The sequence below is a fragment of the Poeciliopsis prolifica genome, unplaced genomic scaffold, assembly GCF_027474105.1.
Source record: "Poeciliopsis prolifica strain line A6 unplaced genomic scaffold, Auburn_PproV2 SCAFFOLD003, whole genome shotgun sequence".
NCBI classification, from domain to species: domain Eukaryota; kingdom Metazoa; phylum Chordata; class Actinopteri; order Cyprinodontiformes; family Poeciliidae; genus Poeciliopsis; species Poeciliopsis prolifica.
Window position 1 is genome coordinate 200,886 of NW_026562378.1, and position 19,518 is coordinate 220,403.

A 19,518-nucleotide genomic window follows, 5' to 3' on the forward strand; every position below is an offset into this window, starting at 1 on the left:
GTGTGGTGTTTCCGCTCAGTGACACAGGAGTTAATAAAGCCAGACAGCTTCTGAATGCTAGGTCCTGCTTGCTTCTGCTTCACCAAACAAAATGGAGAGACGGAGCATTTTAATGGGGACGCTGTTGCTCAAACTGATGAGGTGCATGTGCTCCACAAACTCATTATTGCATTGTTTTCTGCTTTCGTTTTATGTTCCCATTCGTGACAACCAGACTGCCGAGTCATTTATTTCACTTACACAAAGGAATTTGTAGTTAATACACACGTAGAAGTTCAAATGCTGACACCTGATTTAACCTGCAGTTGCCTTTGCTGTTTTTTTCTAGTGTCTGTGCTTCCTTAAAAAGTCTCAAATTTATGTGTCTAAAATTAAGACCAGGAATGTCTTAAATTCATAAAAATGTCAGTTGGCCTTTAAAACATGAATCACAGATTTTAAAATGTATCATGGCAGAACAATTTAATGTAGTTTTGTTTTCTATATGGGACTTTTCTGTCAGGGAAATATTTCAGTTGCACACAGTTGTTGCATTCCTCGCTAAAAATGATGACAAAAATCTACATTCCTTATTTGCCAGCTAATCAGCCAGCTACATATTTTACCTCTATCATGGGCACAAAGCCCAACCATTGTCCAACTATTCCCAGTATATGTTTTTTTTCTGTCTTAAATGTCATTCAAAAGGTCTTTAAAACCTTACATCCATGTGTCCAAAATGTAGGCCTTAAATTGTCTGAAATTCATTTGAAAAAAAAAAATCTTTCACCTTAAATATGTTAATTACAGTTTGTAAATTTTGGAATGGCAGTATTGTTTGAGTCACACACAAACAACAACTCCAGGCTGACAGTTTTTGTTATGCAACTAGCTCCAATCATCCTGTATATTTAGAGATTTTTTCAGTCTTAAATTTCTTTCAAATTAAAAAAGGTCTTTAAAAGTCTTAAATTTGAGTTACTGAACCCTGCAGACACCCTGGGTTAAAAAGATATCACAACCTTTCAGGTTGTGATATCTGCAACATCTTGATTTGTACACACACAAAAAAGCAACATCTTGATTTGTACACACACAAAAAAAAGCAACATTTTGATTTGTACACACAAAAAAAGCAACATCTTGATTTGTACACACTTTTTGCTCTTTTAAAGATGTTATATTTTGTGGTTTTGTCCTTTTCAGACTTGCAGCCAATGATTCTCACCAGTAACAGGGAGTTTTACTCTGCAGTGGAGGGACAGAGAGTGATGATGCACTGTAAGGTCTTCAGTTCCCCTCCTTCAGCAATCACTTGGTAAGCCCAACACACCAGCAGGGAGCAGCAGAGTCTCAGTAGGTTCATTTGTGTTGAGCCCTACTAGTCATATTCCAGACATTGTTTTAAAACATGCCACTTGCTGTGCAATGGAAAAGTATTGGCACCCCTTAAACATGTCGGTGTTCTGTCACATGACAGCTGCAAACTTGAATGTATTTATTTAACAGACCAGAGTTGTTAGGGTTAAAACCTGTTGAACATACTTAACAAAGACAGAAAAGACAAAAGAGTCAGTATTCTTGCTACTCGCGAGGAGACCGGACATGGATGTGCTTCAGTCACAATCTCCTACCGCTCTGAAGCACATTTGTCCGCTCCTCTCCTTTTATTGTTTTCAGGATCCCTAATCACAAGGGCACTGTAGCTCTAAAAGGAAGGGTAAACAATTCATCACACAGCTACAGTGCCAGTTCTCATTTCTTAACTAAGTGTTAGGGATCTGTGTTTCTTTATCTTTGAAGCAATGAGTCTGTCACCTTGGATGGCCAGGGCAACATCCAGCCTGATAGGAAGAATGGGTCGTTTACATACAACCCAAAGTCTCAGGAACTGAACTTTATGACCCCAGAGACAACAAACAACTGTAACCTCAGGAGATGCAAAGACAGTACCTTGAGAATGTGTATTGTGTTTGTCACTCCTTCTATGCAACACAATTATCTTGTAAGTGATAATCTCCTTCCAGACACATCAAACAGAATAGGTAGTCAATCTTCACACTAACAGTTTTACAGCATTCCAGCAACTCAACAAAACAGAAACATTCTTAATCCTATAATGAGATTAACTTAAAGGAAATAAAATAAATATAAAATAAAGATACATTATAAAGATCAATGAGAATAACAAATATTTGATTAATTATATCACAATTTCTCCAACAAGAGTCTGCAACCTGAAACTTTCACAGCAGCTCTTAGTAACACTGACTTAAAAGGATTGAGTCAACTAATATTTTGAAATAAATTTAATAAAAAGTGCTGGTTTAAACACTTTTTTTCTTATAATAAATTTATATTCTGTGATTGAATCAAATTAAAGAAGACAATGGTATTGTTTTAGATCTATTGTTGTCATTAAATTGAAAACCATATGCTTTTTTTAAATTTTCCTTATATGTTTATTTCAAATGTAACAAGATATGCCAATAATGTGGAGCAGTAAAACTTCTGCAAATATTTTATGTTTTTGTTTATTTTAAAATCTAAAATGGGGTTCTTTAAAAATCACAGTAGATTTTCTGAAGCAGATATTTATCAAAACATTTGTTTTTATTAATTTTTAAAAAATGTCTTTTACCTTTTGCGGCTCTAAATACGTTTTTATGTAGTTTTCCTTTCATTTTGTGAAATGGAAGGAAAAAAACTTTTTTCTTGTTTTTTGTTTTTTTCATTTTTAGCTTTGGAGGAAGACATTTTTTTACAACTAATCATGAAATTAAAAACTTTGGTCCTAAAGGAAACGATGCAATAATAATGATATGATTATATTATTTTTTTAAATATTTTTTTCTTGTTTTTACTTTTTGTCTGTTTGAAATAAGTAAAGAAATATGCATATAATAAAAAAACGACACAGTAATATTGGTCGTAAGACAACAATACAGAAAGGTGGTGATATCAGATCATATCAAAACTTATATAGATTATTTTATAAACTTTAAAATATTATTTCTCCTGGGAAATATGGTGGTGGTAGTATCATGGCATTTGGGTTAGAAGGTCAGAGATGAAAAGGGGAGATGGGGCGGAGCTAAAAATAGGGAAAGAAAGCTGAAAAAGTAATGGTTGTAATGGTTGCAGATAACAACTCCAACCATTACAACAAGAGCGCCAATGTAAAGATTTCCTTGTTTGTGTGTTATTTTATACTTCTATCATGTTCGAAATATATGAATATAGTAAATAAAGCAGATGTCTGTGCTAGAGCGGCACAAAATTTGTGCCAAGTCACAAATTCTCAGACTTAAATCTGAGAATTTGTGACAAGTGAATCTCATAGATCCCCTGTCTAATCTAACTAAACTATTTTGCAAAGATGAATGGACAAAAGGTTGGTAGAGAAAGACCAAGGGGTGGACGATATGGACGTAAAGTTTTACTATGATATTTTGAGGTAGTATTATGATAACAATAAAAGTGAAAGCTGCTTTGGTTAACTGTATGATTTGTAAAATCGACTCAAGCATTGGTTATGGCACAGCAATAATAACTCCACAAATATAAATTCTGCTCTTAATAAAAAAGGGTTTTAAGAAATTTTGAAAATTATTAGAATTTATTGTGACAGAGATAAAATTATCATAATAAATTTATCACAGTAAATGGTAAACCGTAAGATACATGCCCACTACTAAAAACACCTGAAATATCCACTGCATCAAATGCAGTATTGAGTCAGATTTACCAAATGCAAATACATTCTACACTATTCATGTTTGTATTGATAAAAATATTAAACGCCATCATTCCACTTCATACACTGCTTTGTGTGGATCTATGACAGCAAATCCCATAAAAATACAAAATATAGAATTTTGTCTTGGTAACAGGACAAAAAGTCTCAGTTTACAACCACACATGTAAAAGTGTTTCACCTGTATGTGTTTCATCTGTATATTTTCTTACAGATGCCTTTCTTCATATGTATTTGTACTGAAGTTACCTCAGACTGAAACTTTTTCTTTTTCTTCCTGTCCTCAGGAGCAGGGATGTCTCCTCTGAGTCGTTGGTGGGGCCCCGGTTTGCGCTTCATGACGACGGTTCGCTGGAGATCCACTCGACTGAGAAAGATGATGCGGGACAGTACACCTGTTTGGCTAAAAACATGGAGGGTTCATCTGCCATCGACGCTGTGCTCTACATAAAAGGTAAACACTCGTTCCTTTGCAAACGTGGTAGCCGCGGCCCACGGTGTGTGTGCTCTGTAGCTAACTCGTCCTTCCTGTGGAAGATCCCACCAGAATAGTGGTGGCCCCAAAGGACCTGCAGATCTTAAAAGGCAGCGCAGCCCAGCTCTCCTGCCTGGCAGAGTACGACAAGTCCTTCAGCAACGACTTTGAGCTCCTGTGGGAGAAAGATAACACACAGATAGCTCTCAACTATACAGAGAATCCCAGGTAAGACACAGAATTTTGTTTATTTTTAAAACATGGCCGACTTGGTCTCAGCTCAAGTTGTAGTTTTCCTTCTCACAGTGCTTGGAAAAAAATATTCCAACCTTTTGAATATTTTTCACATTTCACAAGCAAACTTTAAGGTATTTCTTGGAGAGTTTTTCTTGGGGACTAACACAAAGTTCAAGAAAAGGAAAGAAAACAATACATATACAAATCTGAAAAGTGTGGTATGAATGATTACTTACATAATTTACTTACTTTTTAATCTTTCTGGACTCTTTTTCTGTCACTTGTCTGGATTTAATGGATTCTGTGTTTTTTGTTACTACTTCTTACACTGAAGCTATGAAGAGTTGAAATTATTTATTTGTAATGAACACATAAGCTTCAGTTTTCACTTCTTCAATTTATGTAACATGAATTCTTTTTATTTTACTTCGTTTTGAATTTCTTTGATTTGCATTAAGAATGTTTATTATTATGTGTGCAATTGAGTGTTTTGGACCAAATAAACTATTTGATCCAAATACACATGCATTTTCCCCCCCTTAATGTTTCTAAAGTGTGTATATAACCACATTTTATTTAAGGTTTCAGAGTTCAGAGGGTGAATGAATAAACATGGCTCACTTTTCAGATTTTTAGTGCTAAAATAATTAAACATCCATCATATTTTGTTCCTTTTTACAATAAAATTATGTGAAGGTGGAAAAGTTGAAAGGGTTTGAATACTGGTTCATTATTGATTTTGTGTCTGGATTTCTGTGAACAGATACATCATGGAGGACGGCTATCTTAACATCAGCGACGTTAACCATGGAGATCAGGGTGTGTACAATTGCGTGGCGAAGACTCCGCTGGACAGAGACACAGCTTCAGCCTTCCTCATGGTGTTAGGTAAGGACATGCTACAGCATTAGCAAACCCCAGAGCTCTGGATTATTGTTTGCGAAGAGATCAGAATATCAGAAAACACAGAGCAGCTGCATGTCTGACAAGACACAGCTGACGCCTCTCGACCAAAAACACATCGTGCCGCTGATTCAGCTCGTTTCACATCCTCTGACTCTCAGGACAACTTGATTGAACATTTGCTGCTTTGGCCTTTCCTTGCTAGCAGAGATTGATGGCCCTATGTGTGATTTTGTTTTGTTCTGTTTGGTCGATTTACAGATGTCCCCGTCGCTCCAGAGAGTTTGGTTTTATCTGAGCACAAGAGTAAAAGCGTAAAGCTGGAGTGGATTCCCGGGGACGACCACAACAGCTCCCCTACAGGTACATGGTGTAAATGCACGTCAAAGCAGCAACGCCTCTTTGACGCCATTCAGTCCAAACGTGAATGGCGTTTGGACTGTTTTTTGCTCATCATCATGCTGCATACATAATAAAATTGTTGGATAAAATCTCAAATCCATTATTGATTCATGCAAACATGAATTGTGGTTTGTGCCCAGAGGAAGAGAGAAGCCAGGTGCACTCCCCTCAACGAAGGATCAGATAAGTGATCCTTTGGAAACGGGACATTTTGATTATGTTTGTGTTTCTCACCAGAATTCGTCATCGAGTTTGAGGAAAACAAGTGGGAGCCAGGAAACTGGAAGGAGCTGCTCCGAGTCCCTGGGAACCACAACTCTGCCATCCTCAGGCTCCATGGTCACATTGAGTATCGCTTCCGTGTTTACGCCATCAGCGCCATCGGAGCGGGGCCACCCAGCGAACCCACGGAGAGATACAAGACCCCCCCGTCAGGTGGGACACGCCCTTCTCTATTATTCCACACTGTGATACGTTCATACATTCCCTGACAACTTTCAGCATCCTTAAGAAGTCTTAAATTAATTTGGCTAGAATGGAGGTCTTAAAATGTCTTTGGTTAATAAAAATCAGGGTCCATACACTTTCCCACAGTAAAAATCAAGCATGTTAAAGGAAAGTTTTCCAACTTTTGCTGCACTAACTTTGATAAAAACAATTCATATGAACTACAGAAGACCGTTTCAAATGAGATGGTTGAAGCTACTGCTAACTAGTAGCTAATAAAACTTTGCTAGCCTGGGTTCACAGTGTTTGTTGTGCTTTCTCTTTATGCAGTGAAGTTCTCCCAACCATTCTGTATATTTCTATTTTTTTTCTGTCTATCCAAGGTGGCATTAAAAAGGTCTTAAAACATCTGAAATGTGACTTGTTGAAACCTGCAGATGTCCTGTTAAAGGGAGCCACTCTTGTTGAAAATCTGCTCTCTTTCATGGCCGACGTCTCCCACTAACAATGCTGACAAAAATCCATATCCTTTCTTTTTTACAGCCCCTGACAAAAACCCAGAAAATATCAAAATCGAAGGTCATTTGCCACATGAAATGAATATCAACTGGGAGGTAAGAAGCAGAGCCTGGCCTTTTATTACCCTGTTACTTCCATATTCTGCAATTCGTCCTACCTCTGCATAGCAAACTTCCCCCACCCCCACGCCTCCTTCTGCTTCAGATCATAGAATTCCTCTCAGCGATCACAGATGAAGTTTTATCAATGTTTCATTTGCAAGCAGCAATAATTTAAGAAGCAGAAACGGTCCATTTCTAATATTTCCACGTTCTGTGGAGATCTGAAGAAAAACCTTCTTATCTGGGATCACTGTGAATATGTTTCTATTGAACGCGGCTCCTTCTCTTTGATTAGAAACCAAAAGAGAAGGCTGTGAAGAGAAAACCTTTTAACACTGGCAGTCATCCATTTGGCTTTTATAGTAGAAAGATGAATCTCTCCTTCACTTATTATCTGCTTGCCATGTCTTGGTAATGTAGCCCCTGATTTGTGGATTTCAGCTCTCCCTCTATTAATGATTTGCTTTTGTGGATAATAGCATCTTATTCTATTTCTCACACTTTTGAGTCCTATGAGGAGATGAGTCTTTTCATCTGCGGCATTAAACAAAACTGACCACGTCTGCGGCTCCATTGTTTTATTACACATTGTGATGAAATTCTCCCACAGAGCCATCGCACACTCCGGGGTTTGACACCAACCGGTAACAAAACAGCAATGAAACTTTTCTATTCTTTCTGTCTCCACCATCCAGCCGCTGCTGCCCATCGAGCACAACGGCCCCGGCCTGGAGTACAAGGTGAGCTACAGGCAGCAGGACGGGCAGGAGGAGTGGACAGAGCACACCGTGAAGAGGCACTCATTTGTGGTGCGAAAAACACCCACCTTCATTCCCTACGAGGTTAAGATCCAGGCCAGGAACAACCAGGGGTGGGGGCCCGAGCCCAGGATTGTGAGCGGATACTCAGGAGAGGACTGTGAGTTTTGATGGAAGCCCCTGTTGTTCATGTTTCAATCTTTGGTGACTTTATGGCACAGGAAGGAGCTGGTTAACAAGGATGCAGTTCAGAGATTTTTTTCTCTTTCCTTTTTAAAGGGACATAATTATGTAAAATCCACTTTTTTAGCTTTATATCAGATTATGTCATTCTCTCATCAAAAAGAAGCACTGTTATGATGATGAGAATAGGAGCTTCTTAAAAAACAGATCAATTTCAAGGCATTAAAGTCAAACTTTTTTTAAAGTGACTTGTGGTTACTTGGTTGTGCTGTAAAGTGGCTTTAAAAAAGATGCAAAAAACATACAAAAAGCATGTAATTTATCCTTTATTCAACAGGAAAATAAAATTGATGATAAAAAATAGTTAGAGATTAGAATTTAGCATTAAATAATCTAGAATAAATTGAAGAAAATCATCCTCAGGACCACTGCCATGTTTCACTGGGAGCCAGAACAGACTCCTCTAACACTAAACTCTGCTCAAAGATTAAACACATCATGAAGAAGATGTTGCTTAGACTATCTGCTCATGTATCACTCTTTGTTTCAAATCTCATTTCACACAATTTTTACATTAACAAGACACAAAATTAAAGAAAATAGAACATCCTGACACTTAGCTGAGAAATGGTTGTTTCATAAAATAAAATAAAATGATGTGAGAATTGAGTTTGTACAGTTTGGACTAGAGAAGAAAATGGAGGAAAAAACTGTAATTAAGTCTTAAGCTCGTTACATTAAGCTGAATGTTTTTAATCATAAAATCAGATATTTTAGATGAACAGACTTCACAGATCCAGACAAGAAACGTAAAAAATCCAGCCCATCTTATTTATTACTTCCATTTTTGCAGTGTATGCATAGTATGTTGGAGTTTGAAGGGAGCATCTTCACATTTCTGAGCATTTTCTGCTGCACTGTTGTAGTCCAAAAAAAATCAACTCAGGCATTGGTTGAAAGTAAACTAGTTATGTACCATAAAAAATGACTTCCACTCCTTAGAGCAGAGGTTCATATCCTGTTTTCATCCTGCTCTGTTTTTTTTTTTGTGTAAATGTTGTTTTTTGCTTATTTTAATAGAATTATGTGAACTGTGCTCTGCCCTGTCAATTCTTTGGTGACACTTTTGGCTTTTTTTTGTTACTTATCTTAGGACAGAGGGTGAAGTTTAGCTATTCTGCTATTTCCTGCATACTGACATTGCCGTAAATTGTGGTAATGTAGATTAATCTGCACTATTCTAACAAAGTAAAATAAAATTGAGTTAAATAAGTGCACATTATTAACTTGAACACATCACCCCCACTGTGAAACATAGTGCTGGAGATACTTCTCTTCTTCATGTGGAGAAGAGAAGTATCTCTTGTGGATAGAGAAGAGGCAGATTGTTTCAGTTTCGGACCTAATCTTGATTTAATGTTCAGGTACAGCTTGGCTCTAGGGTATTAAGTGGGGGTAAGTTGTGGATGGAGTTGGGGGGGGTGTAGTGAATGACTTCCTCTGAGGCTTAAAACTAGGAGTCACACAAACCTGTGCTTCCTGTGTTCAGCCTTCTTCTGGACTTGTCCTCTGGAGGTCATCTCAGGTCATGACTCCTCCTTAGTGTCGTGTGTTGTCATTCATGTAGCACTAGCTCATTAGCCTAACCTTGTAGGTCCGTTTTTTTTTATAGATATCCATGAGAGAAGATTTGTGAATCATAAGTGTGTTTTGTTTTTGGAGATAATTAGGTTTTCTTAGAAAAGCTGCTGTTCCTCAAACTGTTACTGATTTTGTGTATTTGCCTCTGCAGTTCCCTCTGCTGCACCTGACAACGTAGCTGTGGAGGTGATGAACAGCTCAGCGGTCAGAGTGACCTGGACACGTGTCCACAAGGACAAGCTCCATGGACATCTGGGAGGCTACAGGGTAATGCCTCAGAAAACATGGCTTTGCTTTCAGACGCAGCTTAAGAGGAGCGGCCACAACCTCGCTGCTCCCAACATGTGTATAACGTAGAAACTGCCTGTCCTCTGCTTCAGATAAACTGGTGGCGCCTGCGCAGCCTGGTGGACTCGAAGAAAAGCCACGGAGACAAACACTCTCTGGCGTTCCCCGGGGATCGGACCCATGGTACTGTGCCGGGCCTGACACCCTTCTCTGAGTACAGCCTCATTGTCATGACCTTCAACGGGCGAGGCAACGGTCCGGGCAGCCAGCCGGTCAACTTCAAAACCCCAGAGGGAGGTAGGCTTGTGGAAAAGCAGCATGAGGCGCATTGATTCACTGCCTCTGAAGGAAACATCCAATAATAACCAAGAAAGTAGGTTACTGCTGCCGACAGTGCTTATTGTGTGTGTTTGTTCTCCGTCCCACAGTCCCAGAGAAAAACCCAGTTTTGAGGGTCACAGATGTAAAGAGGAACTCTGTGTCTCTGGCCTGGGCCCCTCCTTTGGAGCCCAATGGGATTCTAACAGGATATCTACTGGAGTACCAGCTCAGTATGTATTGCTCAGGAAAATGACATGCTTTCTTTTTGTGCTTCCACCACAAGGATTATAAATATAAGTGCATAAATATTTAAGTATTTACGGTTTGGGGACAGTAACAATATCATGAGCCTAGTATAAAACAAGTGAGATTTTTATGCTTAGTTTATGCTTCTTTTGTTACATGAGACTAAGTTTAGGCCAGTATGGGATTCTCACTGGCTGCGTTTCCATTGACTACCTTGACATTTTGAATTTAAACTTGCTGAATGAACACATGCCGGTTTCAAAAAAACTTGTTTTCAATACGAAGACTGATAACAAAGAAGAAAGATCAGATGCACAGGGGTACTTTCTATGTTAATGAAGAGCAAAAAGTCAACAGCAGAAGAGGCAGAACAGTTAGTTATTGGCAGCATTATCTCAGCCAGGAAGGCACCACAACTCAACAGAATGCTAGACCAAGTGGAGCTTCAATGTGAAAAAAAAATAACAGGGACAACATAAACCAAACAGCAAATAATGTAAATTGGAGAGTAGTCAAAGAAGAAAGTGATGAAAAATGGTCAGTGTGTCCTCCAGCCAAAGCCTGTGGCAGCATCAGTGCAGAAATGGGTCAGGATAACTTAAGCTAGTCTAACTAAAAGCTTTATAAAAAATCTAACTTTTAGACCTACTTTCAAAAGTTGACATCAATTTGACATAATTTTTGCTTGATTTTCAGGATCACAAATTGGCTTTTTTCCACATTTATCAAACTTTGTTAGATACAAATGTTTTCAAAGAAAACACTTTATTGTGATGACAATATACTATTGTCATCACTAATAACATATAAAAAAAAATCTGCCCACACACTTACAAATTAGAAACCTTTCTTTTGTTCAAGATAACAAACCATTTTATGGTTTAGAAGCTGGTTCTTTTTAGGAAATACAAAATAAATAAATAGAAGTTTTGAAACCAGAACCTTTAAAATGTTGTTATACCATCAGACCAAAACTCGATCCAGCCTAAATTAGAATATAGATGTATAGTTTTGGACATTGGCTTTAAGAGGGATGTCTGAAAAGACAGTAGGTGAGTTTCTAGCCTGATGTTGATGATTGTGCATGCAGCCCTTGATCTTGAACAGAAAAACATATTCACATGTTGAGCAGGACAGGTGTTTTGCATCACAGTCATGAGCATTTCTGGCTCAGTCTATTAGAATCTGTTTAGCTTGCAGTTCTTGAGGACGTTATCCAGACACATCACATGTCCAAATGATTTGCTGATCTTAAACCGAAGTCATAACAAAGGTAATGTCCAACTTCTAATAACATCGTGGTGCAACATTTCCCCGGCTAATTGGATCTGATTTGGTCACTGCGCAGGAGCGCCGGGCATCAGGCGGCATTTCACGAAAGGACTTTTCTGGTGCTGTGCTACAGCAATTACGCTGATAGGCTCTCTGAAGTGTGACTTTTTGTTGAAGTCCCCTTGACAGACGTCATGTGCGAAACATTGAGGATAATGCAGCCAGCTGTTGGGAGTATCATCAGTGACACAAGTGGAGTCTCAAGCTCCAGCGCATCTGTTCAGCAATAATATCAGCTCCTACAGGTTTCCGAGGAACGTCTGCTGTGACACTTTTCAGAGTCTGCAACAGGATTTGAATCCCTGACAAATTTTCTTGAAGTAGTTTAATTCTTAAAGTTGTCTTGAGAGCATCATTCCAGACATTGAACTGGTGACAGAATTGCTCATTAAACTACAATGAAATTAATTTATTGTTATATAAGTAAATACACCCCTCATTTTTCTACAGATCTTGTGCTGCATCATTATAATATGTCCACACCACATTTTTACCCATCTACTGTTTCTTGTTTTTTGTTTTTCACTGTACAAGCCACATGTCATAGAAAATACAGTTATCTTTTATCTAACAAGGTCCTTTCACTGGCAAAGTCAATTTTAAGGAGTCCTTTTTTCAGATTTCCACTGAAAACACATTTTTTGCTTAATTCTTTATTTCAAAGTATCATTTGGGTTTAAAATGCAGCACTGCTGAATGTATCATTCATTTTTATTTGCAGCTTTTGTGTTTGTTCAGATGGGGTTGAGGCAAAATATGAACACTTCAAACCAGTGTAGTGTAGCTTTCACTGTTCTGTACTGAAATATTGTTCTAAGTGGGAATCGAAAACAACGTTTGCTTTGGCTCATTCTGTGTAGCAAAATCCTGGCTTGTTTCACACTTCATAAAGCCAACCGTGTTTGGCGCCGACTGAAGAATATTTGGACTTGCTGTTGTTTGTCACGAGTGTGCGAGCCAGAGTCTGCAGCCTTTCGCCAGTTCACTGTACAAGATAGAGAACACAAGCTGGCAGGCCACAGGGTTTCTGAGAAAGTTACAACATAAAGCATTAGCAAGATGGAAACGTCTGGCTGGTGGCCTTTTTTTCTCTCTGCTCCAGTGTGGCTTGCATAATTTGCCAAAAAGACAATTTCATCCCTTGAAAGAAAACCCAACAAGAATCACAATTTTTACTGAGGTGGAAGAAATTCACACTGAAGCATTCATGTCAGCATTTCTGTTGCTCTTAATGTGAGGAAAAACATTGCACCTATTCCACAGCAAAGGTCACCTTAAAACCTGATGAGTCTGTTTTTGTTACTGAGAACACGAATGTCATCTTCTTGCGTAGCAGGCTGCCTTAGAGTCTGAAAAATGAGACGCAATCGGAAAGTAAACATCAAAAACACAAAGACGATTGAGTTTTAAATGAACACTAGGGAACATACTGAGCTCACTTTTTATAAAGAAAGAAGAGGTGCATTATCTACCTGTTTCTTTGTGAGCTTTTATCAACTGAAGAACATTAAGTCTCAAAACTCCCTGAAAATCTTGGTTTAAAGTTTTTCATACCAGCACATTTTCTACTTGATGTTCCTGCAGGTGAAACCTTCCAATTTTTTGTTAGTCAGTAAATTGGATAGTTATAACTGGATGTTCTACCATAATTAAAGCTGTATTTTCTTTAATTTCTTTAGTTAACGACACAGAGGAAGTTGGGCCTTTGCAGGCTGTGAACATCAGCAACCCTGACACCACCAAGTGGATCCTGCATGAATTAGAGCCTCTGAGCAAATACAAGTTGTATCTTCGCTCCTGCACTGTGGTTGGCTGTGGGCCCGTTGTCAGCGAGGAGAGCACCACCGCCCTGGAAACAAGTGAGTGACAGTTTGGACTGTAGCTGCATTTCCATTACAAATGTGGGCAAAACTTTGATATTCTGCAAATGTTGAAAAGACATAATTTTGCACTTGTGGTGTTTCTATTCAATAGGAAACACAATTAAAATCACACATGAATAAGTTTGTGATAAGTCAAAACAAGTTTCCATTTCAGTTTTGTGAAATACACCACCTCGTTCTAGAGCAAAAGCTTCTTCTTGAAAGATGAGCAATTTTTAATATTTCTGTGTTCCCACTAAGCAAATTTATTTTCATAACTCCAAGTTGCGCAATTTTCAATTTAATGGTCAAAAGCACTGCAGGTAATGTCCACTAAGAGGGTGGCAGAGATTAGTGTATTCTCCTCTGTGAGGCATTCATAGACCAGACCACCTGTTCATGAAAATATCTTTCCCTTTGTCACCATGACAACGCAGGATAAGAAATAAAACAATAAAACGATCATCTGAAAGAGGGCTTTACATTTAGAACCGTAAAATGAACTGTCACAAGGAGATGATGTGTTGGAATTAATTACCAGCTAGTTTGTAGCTTCTAATCTTTTCAAATGCATACTTGACTTCAGAAAGCCAGTTTTATTTACCTACATACCTGTTAACACTGCTAATTGCTGGATGGCTTTTTTTTTTCTTTATCCAACTGCAAAACCAAGAAATTGGCAGAAACTGGCTCATTATGCAACAAAAATACTCGGTGTCTACAGACAAAGTCTTCATAATCACAGAAATACACTTAATTGGCTTTTGTTTATTTGTAAGCTGAAAAGCCAGTGGAAATGATTAAGGGAGGATGACTCACTTTTGTCATGACGTTACTTGTAATTTTGCTGGGTGGCTTTGTGCGTGTTGGAGGGAGACTGAAAGCCTTTTGTGGCAAACATGCTTTCAGTCTGCGCTCCGAACATGTCTGTGTTGTTTCTGCTAATGGTGCTCTGTCTACACTCTCATACGCCACTAAATAGTGCATTACTTTCTGATTTTGCTTTGATCATGACAGCGTGTGTTGTGAATTTGTATGTGAAGGTGTGTCTCTCCTTGGCCATGCAATGTCATGTCTGTCTCCTCTTCCTTTCATTTTTGTTCTTTGGTTCTGTTTTCTTGCAGCTTCTTCTTTGGCTCCTACTATTGGCATCAGTATGAGGATCTATGTTTATGTAGAAAGCAGGGCGTCTTACCAACACGCACTCTGTTTGTAACTTTATGCAATTTACAATGGTATTCATGTGTTTTCATTTTACAACCGCAGACTTCAACATATTTTACTGGATTTTAATTCGAAGGCTAAGACATAGTAGAACAAAATTAGACCTGTGATTTTTAAACATTTTTGTTGATAAAATTTTGAAAAGTGTGCATTTCTCAGGCCCTCCAGTTTTTCACAATTCTGCAAACAAAGAAATTCACGTGAAGGCAACAGAATCCTTCATTTTTCACACTAATGCATAATTATTAGTTTTTTGCTAACTTTCCACAAAACACTGGGTTTAAGTGACTGCTAACACCTGCAGGTGAGAATATTTTTTTATTTCTTCTTATGGATTGTGTTAATTGAATATTTTTCAACTTTGACTGAATTTTTAAACAATGACAGAAAACTCTGAAGGCATCTGTCATTTTGACGGATTATAATTGGCACTTCTGACCAATTGGTGCACAAACACAAACATTTGCAACTTCTGGAAGTTATGGACAGGAGCTCCGGTGCAGCTGAGCCAGTGATGAGGGCAGAGTTCACGCCACAGGATTTCCTCCAGCTGCTCCTCGTTCAGAGTCTTGCTGACTTCTGATCACTTTATTTAGAGAAAAGTTCCCTGTGTTCAAAATGCTGGTTGAGTTGTGGCTTGTAATTCCAGTCCAGTATTGCATTAGACTGCGGTTTTAACCTCCCGATCAACATCAAAACTCTGAAACATTTAATTATCACAAGGGAAGGAGAATTAACATCAATTTACTCTGTTTCCTTCTTGCAGACTTCGGAGAGGGTTTAATGAGAAAAAATTGTCGCAAGATTTCTTCCAAATATCTGTAAAATAGCAGAGCAAAATCAGTGGTTTTGATTGAAATAAAACAGAAAAATATCTGAGTGACTAATTTCTATTCAATCTCACTAATCGCAACTTTGTAAATCAGTCATTTGCTGCGATTCCAACTGTAAGTCGTTTGGGGTCTGTTTGGTCTAAAGACAGATTTGTTTTAGATGTTCTTTTATTTATGTTTTTTAATTGCTGTGGATCTATTAGACTGGGTGGAGTGGTCATTCCAACACATTAACAGGTTTTGATCTAATCATTTACATGGTCACTGCATCTATGGAGTTGTTCTCCTGCAGCGAGCTTCAACTCATTGTCATGTCTTTACAGTCATTAAAAAGGCTTTCTTCAAGAACTGCCTTGAAGTTAGCTGCAGCCATTTTATTATCACCTTTGTCTGACTTTCTTGTTCCTACTGAAAAATCGCATTCCCCACAGCATGATACAGCCGCCACAATTTTTCACACATAGGATTTTGTACCATGCACCTGTCTGCTGTGCTCCTGTGATGCTTTTTGTTCTCTAACGTTCTCTAACAAATCTCTGCTATTTATACTTTTTATATAATTGCTCAGGTGATTTCTGAAGGCAGTTTGGACAATAATTGATTAAGTGACTGTAAGCTGAACAGGGCCAAATATAAAGCCGAGCAGACGTTTTTGGAATTGTATGTGTTAAAATTTATTATTTCCATCTTCTTCTTTATGGTCATGTTCCACATAAATGTTCACATAAATTCCCACTAAAATGGTCTGAAGTTTGAGGTTGTAATGTGGTGCAACACTCCCACTTCCCCAGGTTCTGTCTGAATTTCAGAATGGTGTTTGTTGGGAGTCGTCCTGTGATGTACATAGCAGTTGCATGTTTTAGCCATAGCAGGGCAGACATCAGTGCATGCTGTAGGCCTCAGTTCCAACCAACAGCAGGTGTTTTATTTGTCTGATGTTCCAGCTCGCCTGCAGATGATTGACCCTCTGTTGTTTGCAGAGAACCCTCGGTGCCTCCTTTCATTAGAAAAATGTCAACTTCCTCCCACTAAAAGTTTGTGGCTTCCTCTCTAATAACAGTGCTAATGAGTAAGATGATTATAAACTCCTATTAATCGTCTCCTATTAGCACCTGTAAATGAATGTTGACTTTTTATCCTAGCATCAGCAGCCTCAGTGCTTCATGTCAAAACTCTAGCTAGGGTAATAAATTATGCTTTGTGTAATTTGTACTGCCTTGTGTTTGGAAACTAGTGGAGCTCTTTTGTAGATGTGTCGTCACTAATTTTAGCCCAGGATAGCGTAATGCTAACAATAGAAAGTAGCTGTTGTTAGCTTTGTTTCTGGTAACCACAAAATGTGTTTTTCTTTTAGGAAAGTCTCTCTCAACGACGACCACTCCAAAGTCACATGTGACCAAACCCACACGTCCCAACATAGGTATAGCAGCAGCTCTGATACGAACAGCAAGAAAACACGTAAAAATGCTGACAAAGCTTTTTGTAAAATCAACCCAACTCACTAAAGAATATGACAAATTGTTTCTCTTTCTTTCTTTGGGTTTATTTCAAATATAATGGACAAAGATGACAATAAAGAGAGAAAGGTGAGGAAAAAGTATAAAAAGAAAGAAAGCAGAAGATAGAAAGAAGCTTAGAGAAAGCACAAGTCAACACACTAGAAGTCTGCGTCTAAACCTACAGAAAGAGAAAAAACAAAATAGAGGAACCACAACAACAAACATATGCATATATAATAATAACAATTATAGCATCACTGAAAAGTACACGGCTTAAGTTCATACAAGATGCAATTAGTGGCAACTGCAGCCCAATACATAGTGCAAATGACAAACACCTGAGTCTAAACATAGATATTGTGACATACACACTTTAACACACAAATATCATCATTGCAATAAAATGTGTGTGTTATTCATATCGCAAAGGATTGTTTGGATTGCAGTGATTGTTGGCTCTTGTTTTTTTAAGAATTCTGAAGTTGTATTTTTTATGCTGATGCTATATTTGGTCAGAAGGAAAGTGCAAAAGCTCACATCAGACACAAATGATATCACCAAAAATGCTAATGGTCACACAATGTCAAATAGTCAAAAAGAAAACAGGCGTGTGTCACAGCTGATATTGCATAGTTTCATGAATCAATTAAATATTGTGTTTTGTTATGTTTTCAAATCCCTATAATGTTTACAGAAAATGAACTGAATTAACCAATGCAGTGGTTAATTCAGTTCCTGGTTTCCATTGAAATTAGAAGAAATTTGCATCTTGATTTCATAATTGAACCATAATGTTTACAGTTAATAGAGACAATATTATTTTTTACTCTTTAATTATAAAAATATATGTTTTGACTTCATAACATTATTTCTTATTTCACTGATCTTTATTTTAAATTCTGAAGACATTTATAGTTCATTCAACATTTACAGTTTTATATCTAGAAATAACCAGCATATAAGCATTTTCTTTTACACTTAATCATTAAAATAATGTGATATAATTTTTTTGACAATACTGATTAGAAAGATCCTGTTTGCCTTATATTTTTAAATCAGCTGATCAGACTATTTGGTCGACCTCTTGTGATGTCATTAACAAATCACGCAAAAAGTATTAGCTTTTTTATTTATTCTTCTTTTATAGATTTTGTGAACTGCTAGAAAACTTCTCGAAAGCCTTACTTTTTTATTCAGCTATTGTATTATAGTTAGTAGAAAAAGTTAACCACTTGAAAGAATCTTTAAAGTAAAACAAACATGTAAAACTAAATACAATTTGAGTTGCACATTTTCCAGTAGCACTTTATAATAACTACACTTTATTTAACCTTATTTAACCATTAATAGATAGTTAATTAACCTTGAAAACATCAAGGATAATTCATACTTATTAAGCAATAAATTAAGCTGTGACTAATTGCTCCCAAAACAAACATACTTAATATATATTCATGTTTAATAAGTCATGAAATAACTATTCTATGTACTGTGTGCGTATTTTTAGGCAAAAAATATTGGACAGCAGTAAAGTATATTTACATGGTCACAAAGTATTCACAGACTCATTTAACTAACTACTAATAACTGCCTTTATTATGGAGGTACTGCAGGATTAATATGTAGCCAGTTCAAACATTTCTTAATTGTTGATACATGTTAACACATGTGAAAGTACATTTATTTGAGCATTTGCAAACATTTACACACAGTAAGTAGAATAGCTAATTAGTGTTATTGTGCATGTATAGACATTGAGTATGTTGTCTTTGGTAGTAATTAGTCATTATGGGGAAAGCATTTATACATGTTTTCATTTATAGCTTGTTAAATCTGAATCATCCTTAATTAATTAATGTTTTGATTAACTATTATTGGTTAAATAAGGCTACTTTAAGTACATCAAGGTTTACTTGTGCTACCCATTTTCCTAGAACGGCCACGGGACCCGTTTGGTCTGCAGAGCAACATGAAGCTGAAGCCACCAGCTGTTTCTCTTACTGTTGCCGTAAATTAATATCTTGGCAACACCGTAGGGAAATCTAGGGCATCAGATCCATATTGTGAGCCGGCAGTGTGACTGCAGAGAGGAGTCACTTGAATGGGACTAATACGTCTAATTGTAAGTGATTGATTTGTTGTGCCCCGGCGCCGCCTGTACATGGCAATAGATTGACCCGAGAGCCACCGGAGATTTCCATGAAATCTTCAAGTGAGTAAACAGCCACACAGCTCGAATGAGTAGAAGAAGAAAGAAGAAAGAGAGGAAAACTCATACTGATGTTTGAACAACCATAAGTGGAAGCTGATGAAAGCACCTATATCAGAATATTTCACAGCTTTGCCTTTGTGACTTTGAAGGGCCATCTTCTCTCCTGGCTTCCCTGCTGGCTGAGCAGCTGCTCTGTGCTCCGTTTAATAGCAGGCTGAGGAAAGAGGTGACAAAAACACGACTGTATTTTTAGTCATCTGCCCGTTTCAGCGGTTTGAATTACCGTGGTTGCACGCTAA

General features: G+C 37.6%; 1 protein-coding gene across 11 annotated transcripts in view; it reads left to right on the forward strand.

Moving 5' to 3' along the window:
- Nucleotides 1–19,518, forward strand: part of chl1b (cell adhesion molecule L1-like b) — a 94,109-nt gene that overhangs the window by 63,380 nt on the left and 11,211 nt on the right. For 9 of the 11 annotated variants that reach the window (XM_055024215.1, XM_055024160.1, XM_055024156.1 and 6 more), the window contains 14 exons: nucleotides 1,186–1,297; nucleotides 4,024–4,190; nucleotides 4,274–4,439; nucleotides 5,212–5,336; nucleotides 5,613–5,714; nucleotides 5,991–6,188; nucleotides 6,744–6,814; nucleotides 7,516–7,738; nucleotides 9,554–9,669; nucleotides 9,783–9,987; nucleotides 10,119–10,241; nucleotides 13,269–13,448; nucleotides 14,576–14,605; nucleotides 16,863–16,928. In XM_055024215.1, coding sequence (XP_054880190.1) covers nucleotides 1,186–1,297; nucleotides 4,024–4,190; nucleotides 4,274–4,439; nucleotides 5,212–5,336; nucleotides 5,613–5,714; nucleotides 5,991–6,188; nucleotides 6,744–6,814; nucleotides 7,516–7,738; nucleotides 9,554–9,669; nucleotides 9,783–9,987; nucleotides 10,119–10,241; nucleotides 13,269–13,448; nucleotides 14,576–14,605; nucleotides 16,863–16,928 — 1,884 coding nt within the window. The remainder of the gene's footprint in view (nucleotides 1–1,185; nucleotides 1,298–4,023; nucleotides 4,191–4,273; nucleotides 4,440–5,211; nucleotides 5,337–5,612; nucleotides 5,715–5,990; nucleotides 6,189–6,743; nucleotides 6,815–7,515; nucleotides 7,739–9,553; nucleotides 9,670–9,782; nucleotides 9,988–10,118; nucleotides 10,242–13,268; nucleotides 13,449–14,575; nucleotides 14,606–16,862; nucleotides 16,929–19,518) is intronic. The other 2 variants (XM_055024189.1, XM_055024202.1) reach the window with 2 other exon arrangements.